This window comes from Numenius arquata, chromosome 9 (genome assembly GCF_964106895.1).
Source record: "Numenius arquata chromosome 9, bNumArq3.hap1.1, whole genome shotgun sequence".
Lineage (NCBI taxonomy): Eukaryota > Metazoa > Chordata > Aves > Charadriiformes > Scolopacidae > Numenius > Numenius arquata.
Window position 1 is genome coordinate 51,550,604 of NC_133584.1, and position 18,939 is coordinate 51,569,542.

Consider the following 18,939-nt stretch of genomic DNA (forward strand, 5'->3'; position numbering starts at 1 on the left):
GTATACAATGGACTATTTTCTGAAATACTGTACTCATTACTTTCTCAGTCCAAAACCACCAAAGCATTACTGTGGACATAAGGACACCTCGTCTCCTTCCTGAAAATTTTAAGTGTGAACAGCTTAGAAATGGAAAACTGAAATCTGAATTCTAGTTACCCAAATCCTCCTGGTTAGTATACCGCATCCCCATGCTCTTCAAGACCTCAGGACACTTGTTTTAGAGATTCTGATTCCAAACTAGAAAGGTAACAGACCAGGTCTTATAAATTACTTGAGGAACATACCCTATGTAACAAAGCACCTAGTCTAAACATTTCTGCAAACACTGAAAATTTAGAAGACTGTTATCAGGCATCAGTGTAGCCACAGAATTACAAACCGCTGGGGAATAAAGTGTGCAGTTCATTCTTCAGATAATCACTTGGCTATCACTGCTGATCTCGTAAGACAAAGATCTCCAGTGCAATGAATAATATTAAGTAGTTTTACAGCTTAATTGAACCTAAATCCCTGTGGCTAGTCCATAGGGACGAAGAGGCACAGAGAAATAAAGGCGATATAGACCATCTACAACAGAGCCTAACTAAGCTTCAAGGACACAAAGCATGTTAAATTACTAACTCTTTAACATAGCATATTTATTGTAAAGGAGAACATGAGAAAATATTAAAGACTAAACATAAGCACATTTATTTTGATAGCATTAGTCTGTTAGTACTTACAACCAAAGTATTTCTTCAATCATTTCTAAGACATAAAACAGCAGTATTATTGTCTAGTAAATGACGTGAGTATATAAACACTTTAAACTTGATTTCTGCAAAATATTTGTTCATCTGTGAAAAAGTAGCTTCATCTCACTCTCATTTCATCTTCATATGGAAAACAGAATTACACATACATATATGTACACGTATATGCATATGTATGCATGTGTATTTTATGAATCAATGCTTCTTATGCCTGGTTTACGGAAGCCCTACAGAGTAGGTACGCAGCACAGGCAACGCAAAGCTCCCCACACTGTCTTGCCAAGGGGCTTCTACTCCTACCCAGAATGACTGACCACTTCTGAAGATAAAACAACATCTAAACTACTAACCAAACTGGCTTGCAACACACAGAAAAGAATTACCTCCAAAAGCCCAGATTTTAAAAATCCTACTCTACACCAAACCCTTAAAACGCTGCAACGTACCATCAGACAGAGTAAGCACTACCAGTCTAAAAGGATTTTTTTATAACATAGGAAAAATACTTCCTCTTGCAGTTTTTTGTCCCTGGGAGTGAAAGGGTAGTTCAAATTCATGACCTTACTGCTCCAACTGATTACAGTAAAGCAGCAGTTACAGACAACTGACAAATCCCTTCAAATACAGGAAAACTGACACTAGAACAAACCAATCGGCACATTCCTATTTTAGGATGTTGGATAACAGTTGGTGAGAAGAGATAAAAAACAGTAAAATACCACAAGTTTCTTGTAAAAGGGAAATTGGTCTTAAGCTACAAATTGCAGCAGTGTCTGACAAAGGGGTTATAAATCCATGCACCCTTTCCCAGTTTTGTGCTCTAGTGCTCTGGTGGCTGAAACAGGAGCAACCGAGTTTGATGCCCATTTTAAAACAGAAGTTAAACTTAGCTGAACCTGTTGATACAAGCAGGCAGGACAAGTTTTGAAGGTGGAGGGAGAGCTGGATTTGACAGGCATTATCAGAATACCAATGGAAACTGCATGCAGACATGACCTTACAATGTTGTTCTACTCTGAAAAGTGACTACGTGATAATCGCACCCTTCTTAAAATATACTCCCTGTTTGATTTCAGGTATAATTTCTCATTTGGTGAGAAAGCTCTGCCTTTTTTTTTTTTTTTTTTTTTTTTTTTAATACGTGAGAACAAAACAAAGGCTTCCAAGAGTGGTCGATGAACACACCAGAATAAGTTTAACAGGACAAACAATTAACTGCAGAAATAGCCTTCAGCTTTTTGCGATGGTGCACCTTGGATGTAACTGCGCAAAGATATGACACAGGGCAGAGTGCAGAAAATGCTAAAAAAAAATAATAATATTTTACTGCGTTTCTGTGAAGGCAAAAATCCAGAAGACCTCAATTTCCAAATTTCAGATTGATCTGGTAAGGTAGTAAAAACTTTACCCATAATCAAGGTCCAGTTCATTTGGAAGACGCTGGAAGCCAACAAGGTTATGTCAATTTTCAGAGTACAACTGTACATTCTGGCCTTTACACACTGATCCAGTACGTGATTTTGACAAACTATTATGCTTAGTTCACACTGCCAAACAGTCCGAAATAGATTAAAAACAATATTTAAACAATTTTAGCCAATAGAGGTCACCCTCTATACTGATCACAGCTTATTTTCTCAGAGCTGAAAAAAGTCTTTTTACCATTTATCAAATGTGAAACAACACAAAACTTTATATGTTTTGAATTTTAGATAATGCCTTCCAAAATTTGGTTTGAGTATAGTTTTCAGTAATATGAAAACTATTGTGAGAGTACTTTGAAAAGAAAGAAAGAAAAAGATTTCCATGATAACCCCATTGTCAGATGTTCAGAACTTTCTCAAAAGCCTCCATTTGGGCTGAAACTTTCCATGCTTGGTCTCAGCCCAAAGGTGCACTTTGTAGACCTGAAAAAGGAAAAAAGGTAAGTAAAAAAAAATAAAACGTGCTGAAACATCCCCTTGCCCAGTTTTACTTCGGGTATTCAGCACTTAACCGTGAAGGCGATACTGAACTGTAAATGTAATATATTTAAATTAATTTTAACCTCGTTATACAAATCACTCACACATTTCTCCCTTGAAGTGTATTTTGGCAGGCACTTTTACATTTTGTCCTGTTTTATTTGCACTAACAGAAGTAGAGGGGATTAGGTTGCCTATTACATGCACAAAGCCGTGCACTGAATAGTTACTGGAGCAACAGGCAACTCAATCTTGAAATCACATCCAGTTCCATTGCATGATTTTAGCATCCAAATTAAACGACCACAAATATTTGCAGCGAAAAAAGGGAAAGTTTATCAAGTAACCTCATGTTAGAGGCACTCTCTTGTAAATATACTATAGGCTGTGGTGGGGTTTATTTAGATTCTTTTTAATTTTTTTTTTTTTTTTTTAAAAAGTTTGAGCTCCCATGTCATATAACCAGCTCAAAAAATTTCTGAAAGATTACTATCATCGTTCCTTAAAAAATACATCCGATAACAGAGAACCACCACTGACAAAGCCTTTGCTACTTCTTTCAGAAATGCATTTTCTTTTTTTTCCACCAGTGTGGTGATAAAAGATTTTCTTCCTGGCAAAGCATCTGAGCCATGAGGTAGGAGGCTCACCGATTCAAAAATCGCCTTTCAATACATTTTACATTGAGAGCTTTGCTCGCTTTTCTACTCTATCATGGTAAGGGGCAGTAGTGAAATTCAACTTCACTGTTAAAAGCAGTATCATTTAAAAAAGTCCTTAAAGTGGTAATACACTGAAATAGAAATAAAAGTAATGCACCTTTGCTTGTCATACTGTAGAAACATAATACAAAAAGGACCACCAATAAGTCTTTTACTGGGCTTTCTATCAGGCTTCTGCAAGGGAAGAAAAATCAGTTGTTGGCCCGAAACTGCAAAAGGCTGAGTGCCCTCTGCTGTAAATCAGCGAGCATCTGAGCCTGCTCTTCACCTCTGAGGAACGGCCCCTCTTCATTACAAAACTGTTCAACAGCAAAGGTAACGTGACATCTCTTATGCAACATATATTTTACACATAGAAATACATACACACATACAAACAAAAAGTGTTTTTTTGGTTTTTTTGTTTTTTGATTTTTTTATATATTTTTTTTTTTTTACCTAAATGCAAACTGGATGAGGATCCATGTGATGAAAGTGATGGCGGTGGCGTAAGTGAATGTCCTGGCGTTTGGCTTGGCAGAGGCATGCCTATTGGACTTGGAGAGGAGGAAAATCCCAGACTATTGTAAAAAGGCTGCCCTATGGGTGCTAGGCTGCTACTAGATCTTTTGTACAAGTCAGAGCTAGTAGATAGAGAATCTCTCCTTGTGGCACTACTACTTGCAGAACTGCCAACTGAAGAAGAAATAAAAAGACCCTAATTACACAGTGTCAACTGAATAAAACCTATCCCCAACTACAGCTGGGCAACAACAGATGCGATCACAATAATTACAGCAATCGTTATGACAAAGACAATTACTGTGATAATCATACATGCTTTTAAGTAAATCTAAGTGGGTATAAACATACCACTGATAAGTAATTTCACCAATGCCCACGTCTTTCAACATTTCATTCTAGACTTCTCACAGTAACATTGCAGTACTCTGTTTTAACCAGCTGGCTTCAGGCTTTGGGACAAACATGGAATTTATGAGATTCGATAACACTGTCACTTTACACAGTAAACGATTCTAAAAGTATTTCCACTAAACTCTTTGATAAATTTTTTTCCACCACTAATTATTAGTCAGATGTCGATACTTGATTTCAGAAAAAAGGCTAGAGACAACTGGTGGTTGTTGTTTAAGGGTTCAGAAAATAACCTATATGGCTGTTCAGCTGTTTCTGAACATTCTCTTGTTTGTGAACCCCTCACCTGTAGGAAAAAAATGACTACTTAAAATTCCCTATGAGAATTATGGTTCTCAAAGAAGCGTTTTGAAAAGATATAAAGGAGAGATAGGCTAAGAAGAACATGAGAAGCAGAGCAGAGATAGGAAAATTAAGGTGAGAAACTGAAAATGTAATTTTACTGCTACCAGTATTTCTGAAAGTCAATTAGACTAGCAGCTTTGGATAACAGTGTATTATGAAGGACTGGTTATCCTGCACAGCATCATTCAGCGGGGTGATGAACAGTCTAGGATAAATTAGGAGAACAAGAAAAAGTTTTTAGAAATGTTAAATTCTGGTATCTGTTGCATACTCGTGAAATATTACACTAGAGTGCCTACTTTAAACACTGGAACATTATTATAGTCATGAACAAAACCAAGATTATGGATATTTTGGTAACAGAGATGCTTCTTAACATGAATTTGGAAAAGTAATTTCCACTTCAACTGAAAAAGGAAAAGGCCAGAATTTAAACTTCCATAATCTTTACCCTCGTCAGGCACCTTCCACTAAAGCCGGCAGCACAGGCCAATATAAAGGTCGCCTGATACTTCACATTTGAAGACACTAATTAGTTTTCTCCTTAGATTAACAACTTGGCCAATACTTTTCATGGCAGGTACCTGCTTGGACCAAATTCTTCAAAGAAGTTCTGCCCAAACAACACCGTGGTTTCAGAAAAACAGGCAAGGAAAGATGCCTTATCCATAGCAAAATAATCTGTCTACCTATTGTTTGAGAAGTTAATGCTTTCATGTACTTGGAGCAATGCGCTAGCAACAGAGGACCTTTGTTTTCATGCTCTCTTTGATTGAGCTAAAAATCTTAGCAAAATCACAGTTCATCCAGGTTCAGCAGAGGTCTGCTACAGACTCATAGCTGAAAACTTAAAACTCCTGTCTGTACACGGCACATCTGAGATGCTGATAAAGGCTTTCCCTGCAATTGAACTTCTAGGCTTCTGTGTGCTATGCCAAAAAACGGGCTCTGAAACTGCTGTCCAAGATCCCAGCTTGTGTTCGAAAGGCCCATCAGGCAGTGTGGGAAGGAAATTTTCGACTTCAAATGCAGAGGAGACAAAAACCAAACACAAGAAATAGACCAAGAAAAAAAAAAAAAAAAAGAAAAAAGGAAAAGAAACCAGAACCAGGAGGAGAGAAAGGTCAGACAAAGAAGCCAACAGGGAGACTGCAAGAGAAGTGGCAAGCACTTTCAAAACCAGCGGGACTGAGGATGAAAAGGAAGCAGATCTGAAGAAAAGTTAGGCTGTAGATGGTATATGTGACTGTAGGGCAAAAAGACTGGAATAGTGAGCTGATGATAGGAACATCACACAATACAAGCAGAAACAGAAACAGTACTTAGGAGGAGGAGGGGGAAGCAGGAGATAAATGTTGCCTGGACTGGGAAGACAGACATACTGGAGGAGAAGCTAGAAGGAAAAGATACTGGCCTAACTAGGCAAGGAGACTGAGAGTGAGAAATCAGAAGAGCAAATTAAGGCAACAGTGGAAAGAAATCTCAAGATTTGAGAGCAGCTCTACAGGTTCTGGCTCAGCTGGTGAACCACGTGAATGTTAATACAACACTACATGATGGGATTGTTATTTTTCCAACTACGAAAAAAAGCTAAGCAAACTTTAGCCTGCTTTCAGGGTTTCTTACTCAGCTAAATTACTGCAGCTTAACAAGTTACCGTGAACCAGCTGAGCTGCATTTTCACACACACACAAGCAAAGCTCACAGAAACCAGGAGACAATTTGAATTAGCTGATCCCTCCTCACCGCTGTAGGTCATCTAATTCTTAGTTACCTGTTAAGCTGCAGTAACTCAACCTTTAAAATGGAGTATGAATAACTTTATAATAAAAGAGCAGAGACTGTAAAGTACATACAGTCATTTATATGGTATGCTCGCCCCTTCCTGGTTTTTTGCTTTATTGTTCAGTCATTCAGAAAGAACATGCTCATCTTTGAATTTTTTGCAGAGCTTTTTTTTTTTCTTTCACTGCAACAACTGAAAACATAAAGGCAAGATCTGTATTGCCATCTGTCAGTCTTCAGGGCTACATTTTAACTGAAATTCAACCTTTACAACACACTGAGGGGAGTTACAAAGAAGCTGAAACTTTGGCAAATAAAAAATTAAACTTGTTTTTAATTTGCCTCACCATGCATTAACACCATTTGTATAAGCATTCATCTGTGCAATTCAATTTGTATTTACATACAGCTCAGGAAGTCCTTAAAAAAATTCATCAGGAAGCATTTTTAAATGGCTATTATGGCAAATACAATTTACACTTGGCAGACGGGCACTTTCAATATACTTTTATTCCAATAATACTAAAAATATTTCGGGTTTAGATAGCACCTTTCATCAGCACTTCTCAAACTGCAAAAGCACAGGCTTCCTGCTTCCCTGTGGAAACTACCATGCTAATTAAATCACCTAGGATACTGCTGCAAAAATTCAGCATATGCTGTCTATGCTGAAGGCTTTGGACAAAGCTCTGGAACTGCCCTTTGTTACAAGAAAAAGGCTTAATCTCCTGTGCCAGAAAGAACTACGCTGATTCTTCTTAAGTAGATACACAGCTAAAATTTGTATTCTAGGGAGGCCCTTGTGATAACACTGGATAAAGACTTTTATGACTTAAAACTATTCTATCTAGAGACTTAAAATGGGCGCACTGCATTAAACATGCAGATATACTTATGATCATTATCTATCAGTGAAATGAAACTGTACCTAGGGTGGAACACAGCTGCTAAGAGTTCACTGAAATCCTACAGGTAGCTCAGGACAAATTGTATTACAAACCCCAGTACTTGGATAGCACAATTACTGCTTAAGGAAGATTTACCTACTGTGGTATTGTGGAAAATTAAGAAGCTCTACATGACTGGGTAGCCTCTACTATTTTTTTTATTTGTTTTGTTTTTAAATTAAAGATGGTACGTTAAGAGTCTCCTACCCCACTCTTTAAAATCAGATACTAGAGAGGACCAGTGTAAAACTTGATTCTGGATTTCCCAGCATTAGTTTTGTAAAAGTAAATTGTTTTTCAGATTATTTTAAGAAAAACAACACTGCACTGGTACACAGTATATTTAATGTCACCAGGTATCATGTTTTAACACTGATGAGAATGCTTTTCCTTTTGTTTTTCCACATATTAAGCTATCTTGCAATGATCTTTCTTTAGAACAAAATTTTTTTTTTTTTTTAATTATTTCCCTTGGGGCATTTAACTTTGAAAAGAATACTGTTAAGAGTTCCTAGATTTCCCCCAATTTCTACCCATCTGCAAGATACACAAGATTATAAACATGCTCCACTGATTTCATTAAAATAATAATAACAATAATGATAATAGGCAATTCAGTGGTGTAACTTAAGAGATGAATAAAAGGAAATATTCTTTAGAAAATATATTTATCTTTCCTTACTAATACTGAAACATAAGAAAACCTACCTTGCATGTTTAAAAACTGTGAGAATAAGAAATCTCTGCTATGGAACAGAAATATGACGGCAACATTGACTTTTAATTTTTTTTTTTTTTTTTTTAAACACAAACAGATTGATAATATTCAGGAGTATCTGCTGAAATAATTTAAGGCCCCAAACTTGAGTTCAAATATATCCACGATTAAACCTACTGAAGTTAACAAGGACTGTTCTCGGGCATTAAGTCTTCCCATTTTATAAATTCTATTAAAAATGTTATGGAAACAAACACTTCAATATTGGATCGAATTTAGAAAGTCATATTCTATTTAATTTTTTAAAAAATTAGGGATTTTCCTGACATGAAAATTACAACAAAAGAATACATATCTCAAAAGTCATCAATTGTTATTTTAAACAGAGAATGAAGACTTCCTTGAATATAATAATAAGAAAAAGCTTACTAAAACAAATAACAAACCTCTGGGGCAGAGTTCAATCATCAATATGGAAAAGTATTTTGGAGATATCTACGACTATTCTTTAAAAATGCATCTCACATACAGAGCCCAACTGAAGTTTAAAAAAAACCCTTTTCTTCCCCTATAGTTTTTTTTTAAACTTGAGTAACCTATTTTTGCATTCTTTTTAGAAATGTATGTGTATATAATATGGCTGGATAAAGATACATTTTTTTGCTTAACACAGAAGTCTCACAGAATTTCCTCACTATATTAATAACCTACCTGATGAGCCAAATCCACCAAGTGCGGAGCCGATAGCTGCTCCTAAAGAGCTGCTACTTCCAAAGCCAAGGGATGTGCTTCCTGGTTGACCAGGACCATGGGAAAAAAGGGAACTGCTCTGGGAGTTACTGGTCAAAGAGTTACTGCCATAAAATGAATTGGATTGTAGGCTACTATTTGTTTGCTGTTGCTGTTGTTGTGGCTGGGCACCAAGTGGCCGAAATAGCCCGTTCGTGGCTCCCGCGAGATTGTTTGCTGTTCCTCCAGCTGAAGCAGCTGCAGCTGTAAAACACATGTTTTCAATCATAATTACTCTCGCAAACATTGCTGATGGCAAATGGACGATTCAGATCTAAATTGTATTTTCTCGAAGCCCTCTTAAACAAGCAGAAATTCACATATTAAAGGACTAAAAGAGATTTTATAGTATTACACAGTCTTAATTACCCCAGGAAAAAAAAAATAAAACCAGCATAATGTTGTAGGCTAATCAAGGCTGTAGAATTGTCAACGTAATTGAGGGAATTTTCAGTGTAAACATATCAGACATTACTGTTTACTGAACTGTACTTTTATATCCAGTTGCAATAGCAGAGTTGCAGCTAAGAGTCATTCAAAGACCTCTTCAGCTACTAATGTCAGGAGTGAGTTCTGCATAGAGAAAGCAGCTTATAGTTTAACTTAAAATCTAATTTTCTGAACAAATTAATTTAATTAATCTGGTGTTTGTATTTTGGATTTTAATTTAACAAATGCAATAAATACAATGGTTCAGTAAAGTACCACCAGACCTTACTGATAAAAAGAGAAAAAGAAAACTAGAGACTTTTGATATAACTAATTCTCCTCTTCTGCTGTTCGTTCTCTAGTTTTTTTCCTTGCCACACTTTTCAGGAGAAAAACACAGCAAGGCCCCAGAGCACTCCATCATCTTCTGCCAGGCCGAAGCAATGAAATGATGCTTCCTAGAGGACACCATTCAGAGGACTGATGAGAAGTGCATGTTATATGCATGGGGAGACGAAAGGGGAAAATGTTCATATCTGACAAGCAACAACATTTGCAGAAACATGCCTGTGTATGGGGAGAAGACTGTAAATTCAAATTAAAAAAGGAAAGGTACATCTCTGAGAAACAGCAGTGTCTCTCAGAGGAAGGGAGATGACAGAATAAGAAAGTGAGCGTGTACGGCATATCCTTTACAACTAGAAAACGTCACAGATGAGTACAAAACATATCAAGAGTACCAGATACTAATGAATCAACACTGATATTAAGATTCGGTATAAAAGTGGAAGTAATCTCCATGCAGGATCAAATACGTACCTGCTTGTGCTGCTGCAGAACTGATTATAACAGGAGTTGAGGCCACCAATCTGACTGGTGCTCCGAGGCCAGTTCTCGCTCCAGGGCCTACTACTAAGGCACCAGTCTGATCGTAATAGGCAGTGGGAGCTAGTACTTGGTAGCCTACACGACACAGAAGACAAGAATTAGTAGTACAGATAGTCTCAGTCTCAGACAGCATTTCTGCTCTCCTTGAAATCCTCTGACAACAAACTACAAGGGGGAAAACAGCATTTCTGCCGTTTTGCCTCAGAACCTCAACTGGACGTCAAAAGGAAAAACAGTGACCATCATAAAACAGTGTGACAAAATCTTATTTAGGAATGCTCTGCATAATTTTTTAAAACTACAACAGCTGCATTTAGTAGCCTAAGTTGAATTTTATTTTCAAGGTTAAAAAAAGCAAATTTCTAACACCATAGTGAAAAGGCAGAGGAACACCACAACTGGCCGCATTTGGATCATTATCAAATCAACTTCTTTTAGCCATTTAAGACATTCTACATTTCTCTCGCACTCCTTTGTACACGGAAAATGTATTGAAATCTGTACAATTAAAGGGCTGAGCTAAATGCAAGTTTGGCAATTCCATACATCATCTAGCGATGCTTCAAAGTCCATCTACAAAAACACATTAGGAAAGGAATGCTCTATGCGCAGGAATACCTGGCACCAGTCAGTGTCACAGAAAAAAAAGACTGTAATCCAAGTACAATTTAATTCAGCTGACAGTTAAGAGTTGGAACTGGGGGAGAAAAAGGAGGAGGGACTGAAAAAGGAGAAAAGCAAGCAGTAGGAAGGAAAAGAGAATACAAGATATGAATGAAGGAAAGGAAGAGAGACAAAACCAAAATCCCTTTATTTAGAACAAGAGCAAGAGCATTAATTTTAAAGCTCTGACATTTTACAATGAAGTAGAAGAACCGGAATAAGAATCCCTAAAATATGGAAAACAATAGGATATTCTAAAGAAAAGGGTGCTGACAATGAAACGATAACACTGTCTAATTTTTAAGTTGAATATTCTTTATAAAAGCAATAAATTAGAACCCAAGAAAATTTCAATACTCCTCCCATGTTCAAATATACACTAATGCTATTAAGAAAAAAGTCAAGATTGCAAAAATCACACATCTATTTTTGTATGTGTAAGAACCGAGATTTCTGCATACTATTTTAAGTCAGTTTCCATGTATGTTCAGAACTAGGTCTAGCAGAGTTCTCTCTGAAATAAATATGGACCTGAACATAAAGATCTGGGCCTCTAATTCCAGGTGAGCACCTCAATCACCAGGCTTTTAAGTCATATTTTCTCCTCCTCAATTTCTAAAACTGTGTAATCTCTTCTGCCTAGATGCCTTGCTCTAAAACTGGAGCTGGAGACACCATCCACCTACTGGCCTGGTGGCTACGGTTCTCTGCAGGGAAGCCAGAGACACAGGTTCAAATTCTCTCCCACTAAGAAGATCTGAAGATACAAAGGAGATCCAGATATTAACTGAACAGGAGAAGAGCGATGAAAATCCAGATCTTTAGGTTCAATTCATGGTTCTGGAGATGAATGCACTATACTGGTTATGAATACTTGTCATTTCTATCATTCCAAACCTCTTCGATCTCACTGCTCACTACCTGTTCTGCATTCCAGGTGCATCTACCTCCTCTTAACCGCCAGCTGCACAGGAAGACAGCTGTCCTCCACCACGTTTGTCTGAAACTTGTTCTTACAGCTGAATTGGTTAGGAAACCTTTGCTATAGGTGCCACTGCCCCTTCTACCTACAAAATGGTGCTGTGCTGCTCTACCACCTTCCCCACTAAGAAAGACTGCTGCATTCCCAAGGTAGGGAGAGGTGAGTGACTGCTGTAGTTCTGCAGAGATTATTAGAAGATTAGTGACACAGTAGGAAAACTCTTTATAATACCACATACGTTCCTGCAGACATTAACAATGTTAATTAGTAGCACCTACATAATTTCTGTTTTTACTCCTAGCATCAATTGATAACACCATCTTGGTCCTACCACTTGTTACTGTCATATAAAGCCCCCTTTTCAGAACTCAGAATTGGCTAATACTTACCAGTATTTACCCTGTCCACCTACCCTCCTTCTTCAAATGTTCAAACCCATGGATAATGCTACAGCTGCCTAAAAAAGGATTGACCATATATTTACACCCTTGCGCTCATCTGAAACTAATACACAGCATTTTATATGACTTCAGACCCGCACGTAAACAAGCCTATTTTCCAATGTGAAATACTTGGGGAAAAAAAAAGAACCCAAAAGATAACTTACACAGAATTGCATCAACTAGATTTACCGGGATTAATACTAATGCAGTTTAATACATTAACTTTAGAATTTCTAAAATAACTTACTAGTATGACTGCTGAATTAAAAAAATGGAAGCAACTTGTACTTACTCTTTGCGTTACAAAATGCCCAATTTCTTTTCGTACTTCCTTGCCAGTATCTTATCTGTGATGCTACCCCCAAACAGATCATTTAGAATTAGTAATAATAAGCTAGGTCATTAGCATCAAGATACCACCCATCTCAGAAGGCTTAAGCTATGCACGAGAACTGACGGGTGTTTCTGTGTTCCTAAACTCTGAGATGAAGAGATTCTGACCTGGAATAGGAGCCCTTTCAGCTTTCTACTCAAATCCACTAAAACAAAGCAATGAGGGCTATTTGTGAAATTGCCGACACCTTGCTAAGTGCACCTGCAGCCTCAAAGATATAAAATTATTTGCTTTGACATCAAAAATATAATTTCAGAGGGACCATCTCAGATCGGATTAAATAATCAAAGAACAGCTCCCATAGCAAAACTTAAGTTTTCTGCTTTCCCTTCATTCACAGTATTCATCAAACTTTCCATCCCACCTCAGAGAGATGAACACAAAGATAAAAACTATTTCCCAGCCTTCTCTCTCATCAAAGATAAGATGTTAACTTGCCAGATCACCTTCTCTCTAATTCCCTCTCTCCTCCTGTTTCAGTTTTTATTATTTCTCCCTCACATCGTGGTCTCCCTGTGGCTGTGCAATTTCCCTTCCAAATTAACAACTATCAAAGCTCATTTCAGTGCCTCCACATTCAAGCTTACTGTGGTCTTCCACGGCAACCAAAAACCTAAAACATACTTTTTGCTTCCTAATCAGTTCCTAATCACACCTTTTATTTTAGAATTCAACTGCTCTATCTACACTTACTGTCTCCAGATCAGCGGGGAACATGAAAGTAAACAATCTGGTTTACCAGTACCGTGCTTTGCTGAAATGATTTCTAAATGTCTCCAAAACCACAGACTCTGAAAACTTTCTGGATTCTTTTCACACAAACCTTAAATGTTCTTAAAGAATGAGAATAAATCTGTTCTCTTGGCTCGTGCAGCCCATTCTTAGTGTTGCTTTTATCCATCCAGTAATTTCTTCAGTGTCTTTCACTGGATACTTCACACTCTCTTCTCACATTTTTGTATGTAATACCACAAAGCTCTGCCCAGATCTCCTACTTCCTTCCCTCTATGCAGCTTCCCTCCCCGATGATACCCAAACGTATGTCAGAGTTTGTCACTTCTCTCGACTCAATTTAAGTTAACAGATGTGACACATCTTACTGCCAACTCAATTATCTGCCCCTTTTAACGCTGCCATCCTGACACCTCTCTCTCTCACCCTCCACTCAGGAGCGTAACCTGCAAGTCCCTGGAGAGTCCTCTCTCCCTATGTAGAAGATTTACAGCTTCTCCCTTCTCAACATTCCCGAGATCCAATTATTTTCCTCTGCATACAGATTTGAAAATTTATTCAGCTGCTTATCTTCCACCTTTCCTTAAATGCTGCAGTCTTTACTTCAGCCTCCCAAGCTCACCAAAATCTGAACCACTTTAACCTTTTGTTTGTTCTGAGGAAGATATGCACAACCTTATCTCCGCACTTGTCCTCTCATAAATCAAATTCGGAACTCAATATCCTACCAGGACATGATTTATACTTTCCATAACCATTGTAACTTTGCCAATACTTTGACTCCCTGTACGTTTACCACAATTTGACTTCTATTTCATCCTACCTGGAGGCACAGAGTACATGACCCGCTGCAATGGCACACTTTTTGAAGTGTGTTTTTATTCCCCAAGGTAATAAAAAATGCAATGCCAATAGAGAGAAAATGTTGATTTTGATGTTTTAGATGTATTTTTCAGACAACTCCACGGCATGCTAGATGCACCACTACAGCCAGTGCCAACAGCCTCACTGGCGTGCAATTCAATAAAACTCAGTTGCATCCGATCCAGCCAACGCAGTCAATGAAGCCTCGGGAAGGACCGAGCCGACCCATCGCGGGATATTCTATTTTAGGGTGAGCAGAGCAGCTCTGCAGCCTCCGTACATCAACGGCACCAGGGAGATCTCCACTGGGCACAAGGGCTCCTTAGACAACTCGGGTCACATGCAGATTTTGGATGATTAAGCCAAGTCCAGCCGTTGTCTGTGATGGGAACTGGTTTTATTCATAGAAAAGAATGCATACTGATCACATTATGACAGAACTGGGACTGCCCTCGGACTTTGTCTTGCACATTTATTCAATCAGAAACTGTCTGGTTTTTAAGAAACCTTGTTACTCAAAGACTTGCTAAGTTAGGACTGGAAGAATCAAGAATGAAATTGCACAACTCCAATTCAAAATGAATGTATTTCACTTCTGATGATTTTAAAAAAGAACCTGAAATTTTCTGAAAAGAGACTTAACAAAAACATAACGTGAAAAGTAACCTGGATTTCAGACACTGCCTCTTCACACTTAGGATATGTGCCTTAAGTGCTCCATGAATACACCTCCCTAAATAATTAATATAGAAATACTTGAAATACCAAATTTGAAAAATAAACAATCCCATAGTTGGCATAGCTCATTAATTTCATCCAACATGAAGGCTGTGGCATGGAGAAAGCAGGTGAAAAAAATCTGAAGAGCAGTATGGACGGGCTGAATAATACACTCATTTATTAGCCTCCAGTGAAGCCAAACTATAAATGTTCTCTCTGTAAAGAATATTCAAAAGCCTGAAACTCACTTTAAACCTACACTTTCTCGTAAAACATCTAAGTCCACTGAAACAAGAATTCCACATATTTTCTGCTTGTTTATCACATTGTATGTGTTGTTCGGCGGTTACTATCTGGGATTTACTTAATCACATTTTGGTATCTAGATGTAATTTAGTTGTCTTGACTCAATTTTACAGAAAGCGAGTAGAAAAAGGCACTTCTGGAGCAAAACCCACTTTATCTTAAATCAGGTAACTAAAATAGAGGCAGATGAATCAAGAATAAAAGCTCCTATTTCTCGTCTCTTCTCTAGCTATAAAAGGAGCCTTAAGTATCTAGCTCAAATACAGACATATAAACCAGTATCACGATTCCCTTCAAAAATGACTTGTATTCATTTCATCATTCTATATCCTGCTCCTTCACCTAAAAAGAGGAATCACCAGCACTCCTTATGACTCACTACAAAACCATCTTATGATGACTGAGAAAAATGCCCTTTTGGTTTATATTTTGAGCCCCATTCCCTCTAAGAGTACGGTCAGTAAGGTTGAAAGCCTGTTGCACACAATTCTCATTATAGAACAGTCTGAAATATGTTCACATGAATTAAATTTTTCTCTGGCCATTCAGGCACACAGGAGATGGGGCGTAGAAGCAACCTGCAATGGAAACAATAAAAAGCTCTCTGTCCTCACAGAAAACCTCTTGGGGCTCGTGCAGGAGGAAAAAAGTCTTCAAGTTCAATCTTCACGGGACAGGCTCTTGCATTAGGAAGTTTCTGTATTTGACCACTCAGTATTACTTTCAATCATCCATTTGGAGAGGGGGCCTTTTTGTGGGTTTTAATAATTATCCTTGAATTACTCAAGATATACTTTTCTTTTTTGAAAATAATGCTTTTTTCACATGTTCCTATAATGAAGTCACAAAATTTGGGCTGTGTCAAGGTCTCAGACGTTAGGCACTGGAATAGGTTTGCCCAGAGAAGTTGTGGATGCCCCAGCCCTGGAAGTGTTCAAAACAAGGATGGATGGGGCTTTGAGTAACTGGTCTAGTGGGAGGGGCATGGCAGGGGGGTTGGCACCAAATGATCTTTAAGGTCTCTTCCGACCCAAACCATTCTATGATCCTATGTTAATCGGACTCAGGCTGAACATCACAGGCTTTCTGCAAGGCATGGAATACTCCACAGTCTGAGAGCTCCGTGTCCAAAGCAAGAACTAGTAAGTAATGGTAAACAAACACACACACCCCCCACAAAACACACAAAAAAGATATAGTTAAGGGTTGAGCTTTTGCAAAGATGCTTACAGCATCTCTGATACGCGTCACTGTTTGCAGGCCTTGTCCACTGCTCTGGTGAGGCGCAGAGATACCGCTTGACAGGTGCTGTGACAGCATACTCTGCTAATTCCTCATTTTAGAACAAAGAGAAAGATCCTAAAAACTGAAGATACTACTGCATGAGAAGAAATAAAAATGGCAGTTCTAAAACAAAACAGATTAAAAAAAAAAAAAAACAGAAGATCCAGTCTGTTCTGCAGCTAGAGGTGTAAAATCTGACGGTGTGAGGCAAACTGCACAACGCAGTTCCCGGAGCACCCAGCAACAAACTAACTCTGACTTCTACAGGTTGTGAGGCACCTCACAGCCGTGCTGGTGCAGAACAGAACCTGCACAAGCCAAACACATTTGCAGCTTACAATCAACATTATCCGACTTAACTACGTGAAAGCTTGACTTTCCATACTGAAGAACGGCCAACCATACTTAAATTGTTCTTGCTCAGGTAACTGCACCAAACAAACGCGATGCTCAGCTTCAAGCTAACACCTTGTGCATTTACGACACGCGCCGAGATGCAGAATAACCATTCCCCATGTAAGTCAGAAGCCAGGCACACTAAAAAAAAATCTGAGGCTCCAAGCTTTAGATTGCTTCCACTTCAAGCACGTTGCGAACTTCAGAGGTGATTAAGCAGTAATTTTCATTTACATTTCCTAATCTTCGATTCTGAATTTTAGATTTTTATTATTATATGCCACAAGTAAAAAATTACTTCAGAAAGACAAATTAATACTTCCTGTTGTTGCATCAGAGTAACCACGCAGACAACTCATGACCTTTTGAGACAGCACGCAATTGCTTTATTATATAGGAAATTATTCTGAAAAAATCTGTAGTACTCCTTGTGTGTACATTTCACTGAATTTCACTGAATTTTTTTTTTTTTTAGAGTTGGAAGGGACCATATAGATCATCTAGTCCAACTCCCCTGCTGAAGCAGGATTGCTTAGAGAACGAGCTTAGAGAATTTGTAACAACAGAGAAAATGCTCCAAATCAAAAATGCTAGAAAGAATTTCTTGTGCTTTAAGGATCCTGTGCCAATATTTTAATCCACCTGAACAACATAAACCTATATAAAACTAAATTCCAAGCAGCTTATCATAAACATAGCAGGATTTAGATTGTTAATCCGGTATCTAACACTACCAATATTTTAACTTGCAGTGATACTCTCAATCCACCGACAGCGTACATACCCGGCATGCCTGTAGCGAGACCCTGACCGAAAGCCAAAGCTGGATTTGCTGCTGCAGCTGCTGCCAGTGACTCTGCCTGCTGCCCCTGCTGCCCCTGGTTGGGGGTGAGCGGGCGCTGAGTCGCTCCAGCGCGCAGAACCTGGGAAAGAACAATACGACTTTCCTTAAAAGGTAAGAAAGTAAGCCCATTATATGCTAAAAAAAGGTCTATAACTTTATATATTTGATGCCACTTAGCTCTGAGTTTCATTTGGGAAATATTCCACCTTATTGTTTTCACAGTTATATACATACAAAGAATAAAAGGCATAAATTATTTTGCTGACAAATGTGACAATAAAGTATCTGCCTTGCTCTGGACAGCAGAACTCAAGTATGTTGCATCAACAGTGATGAGTATAAAGTAAGGAAGAAAATATGTAAGAGTGATACATTCATGATCTGCATTTTTTATTACCTGAACACCTGTCCTTCCCTGATAAATGCATATGTTTACCGTATTTTCAGGCAACTGAATGATGTAAGTCCGAATACTTTGGAGCTTGTAGTAACTCGTCTAAATAATTAACATTACGCTGCCAACAGTGCTGTAAAAAATGCACTCACTAAGTTTTAAGAATTCACATAACACTCTATCACCGTGCAACACAGGCTTGTTTTATTATGTTCTGACAGCGTATCACTGGGAATCTGATTGAAAAGCAAACTAAATTCTTGGAACTACTCCATTCCTCGGAACTACTCCATTCCTCTTGGTTAAAATAATCTTCCAGATCCAAAATAAGAGGGAAATACAATACAATTTATAATATATCCCCACAAAATATCTTACAAGTGATTTGCATAAATCGGATATTAATTTTATAGAGAAATTAAAAAAAAGAACAGTGGAGAGATGATATACATTCAATTATCATCGCAGTTCACTGATAACAACGATCAGTAGGAGGAAAGAGACACCTGAATATTAAAAAAAAAAAAGTGATGAAGCTACTCTGGAACTTCTTGGTAACTCAAAGTCACTTCTCATATTAAATTTGTAAGAATAGCATTGATATTAACCATGTTGCTAATTAAAAAAAAAAAAAAATTAAAAAAATTTACATTCATTCAA

General features: G+C 37.9%; 1 protein-coding gene across 5 annotated transcripts in view; it reads right to left on the reverse strand.

The window, feature by feature from the left end:
- PUM2 (pumilio RNA binding family member 2) overlaps nt 1–18,939 on the reverse strand; it is a 71,473-nt gene that overhangs the window by 13,994 nt on the left and 38,540 nt on the right. For 3 of the 5 annotated variants that reach the window (XM_074153739.1, XM_074153743.1, XM_074153742.1), the window contains exons 10-13: nt 17,826–17,964; nt 10,189–10,332; nt 8,863–9,144; nt 3,880–4,116 (exon numbers count right to left, since the gene is read on the reverse strand). In XM_074153739.1, coding sequence (XP_074009840.1) covers nt 3,880–4,116; nt 8,863–9,144; nt 10,189–10,332; nt 17,826–17,964 — 802 coding nt within the window. The remainder of the gene's footprint in view (nt 1–3,879; nt 4,117–8,862; nt 9,145–10,188; nt 10,333–17,825; nt 17,965–18,939) is intronic. The other 2 variants (XM_074153741.1, XM_074153740.1) reach the window with 1 other exon arrangement.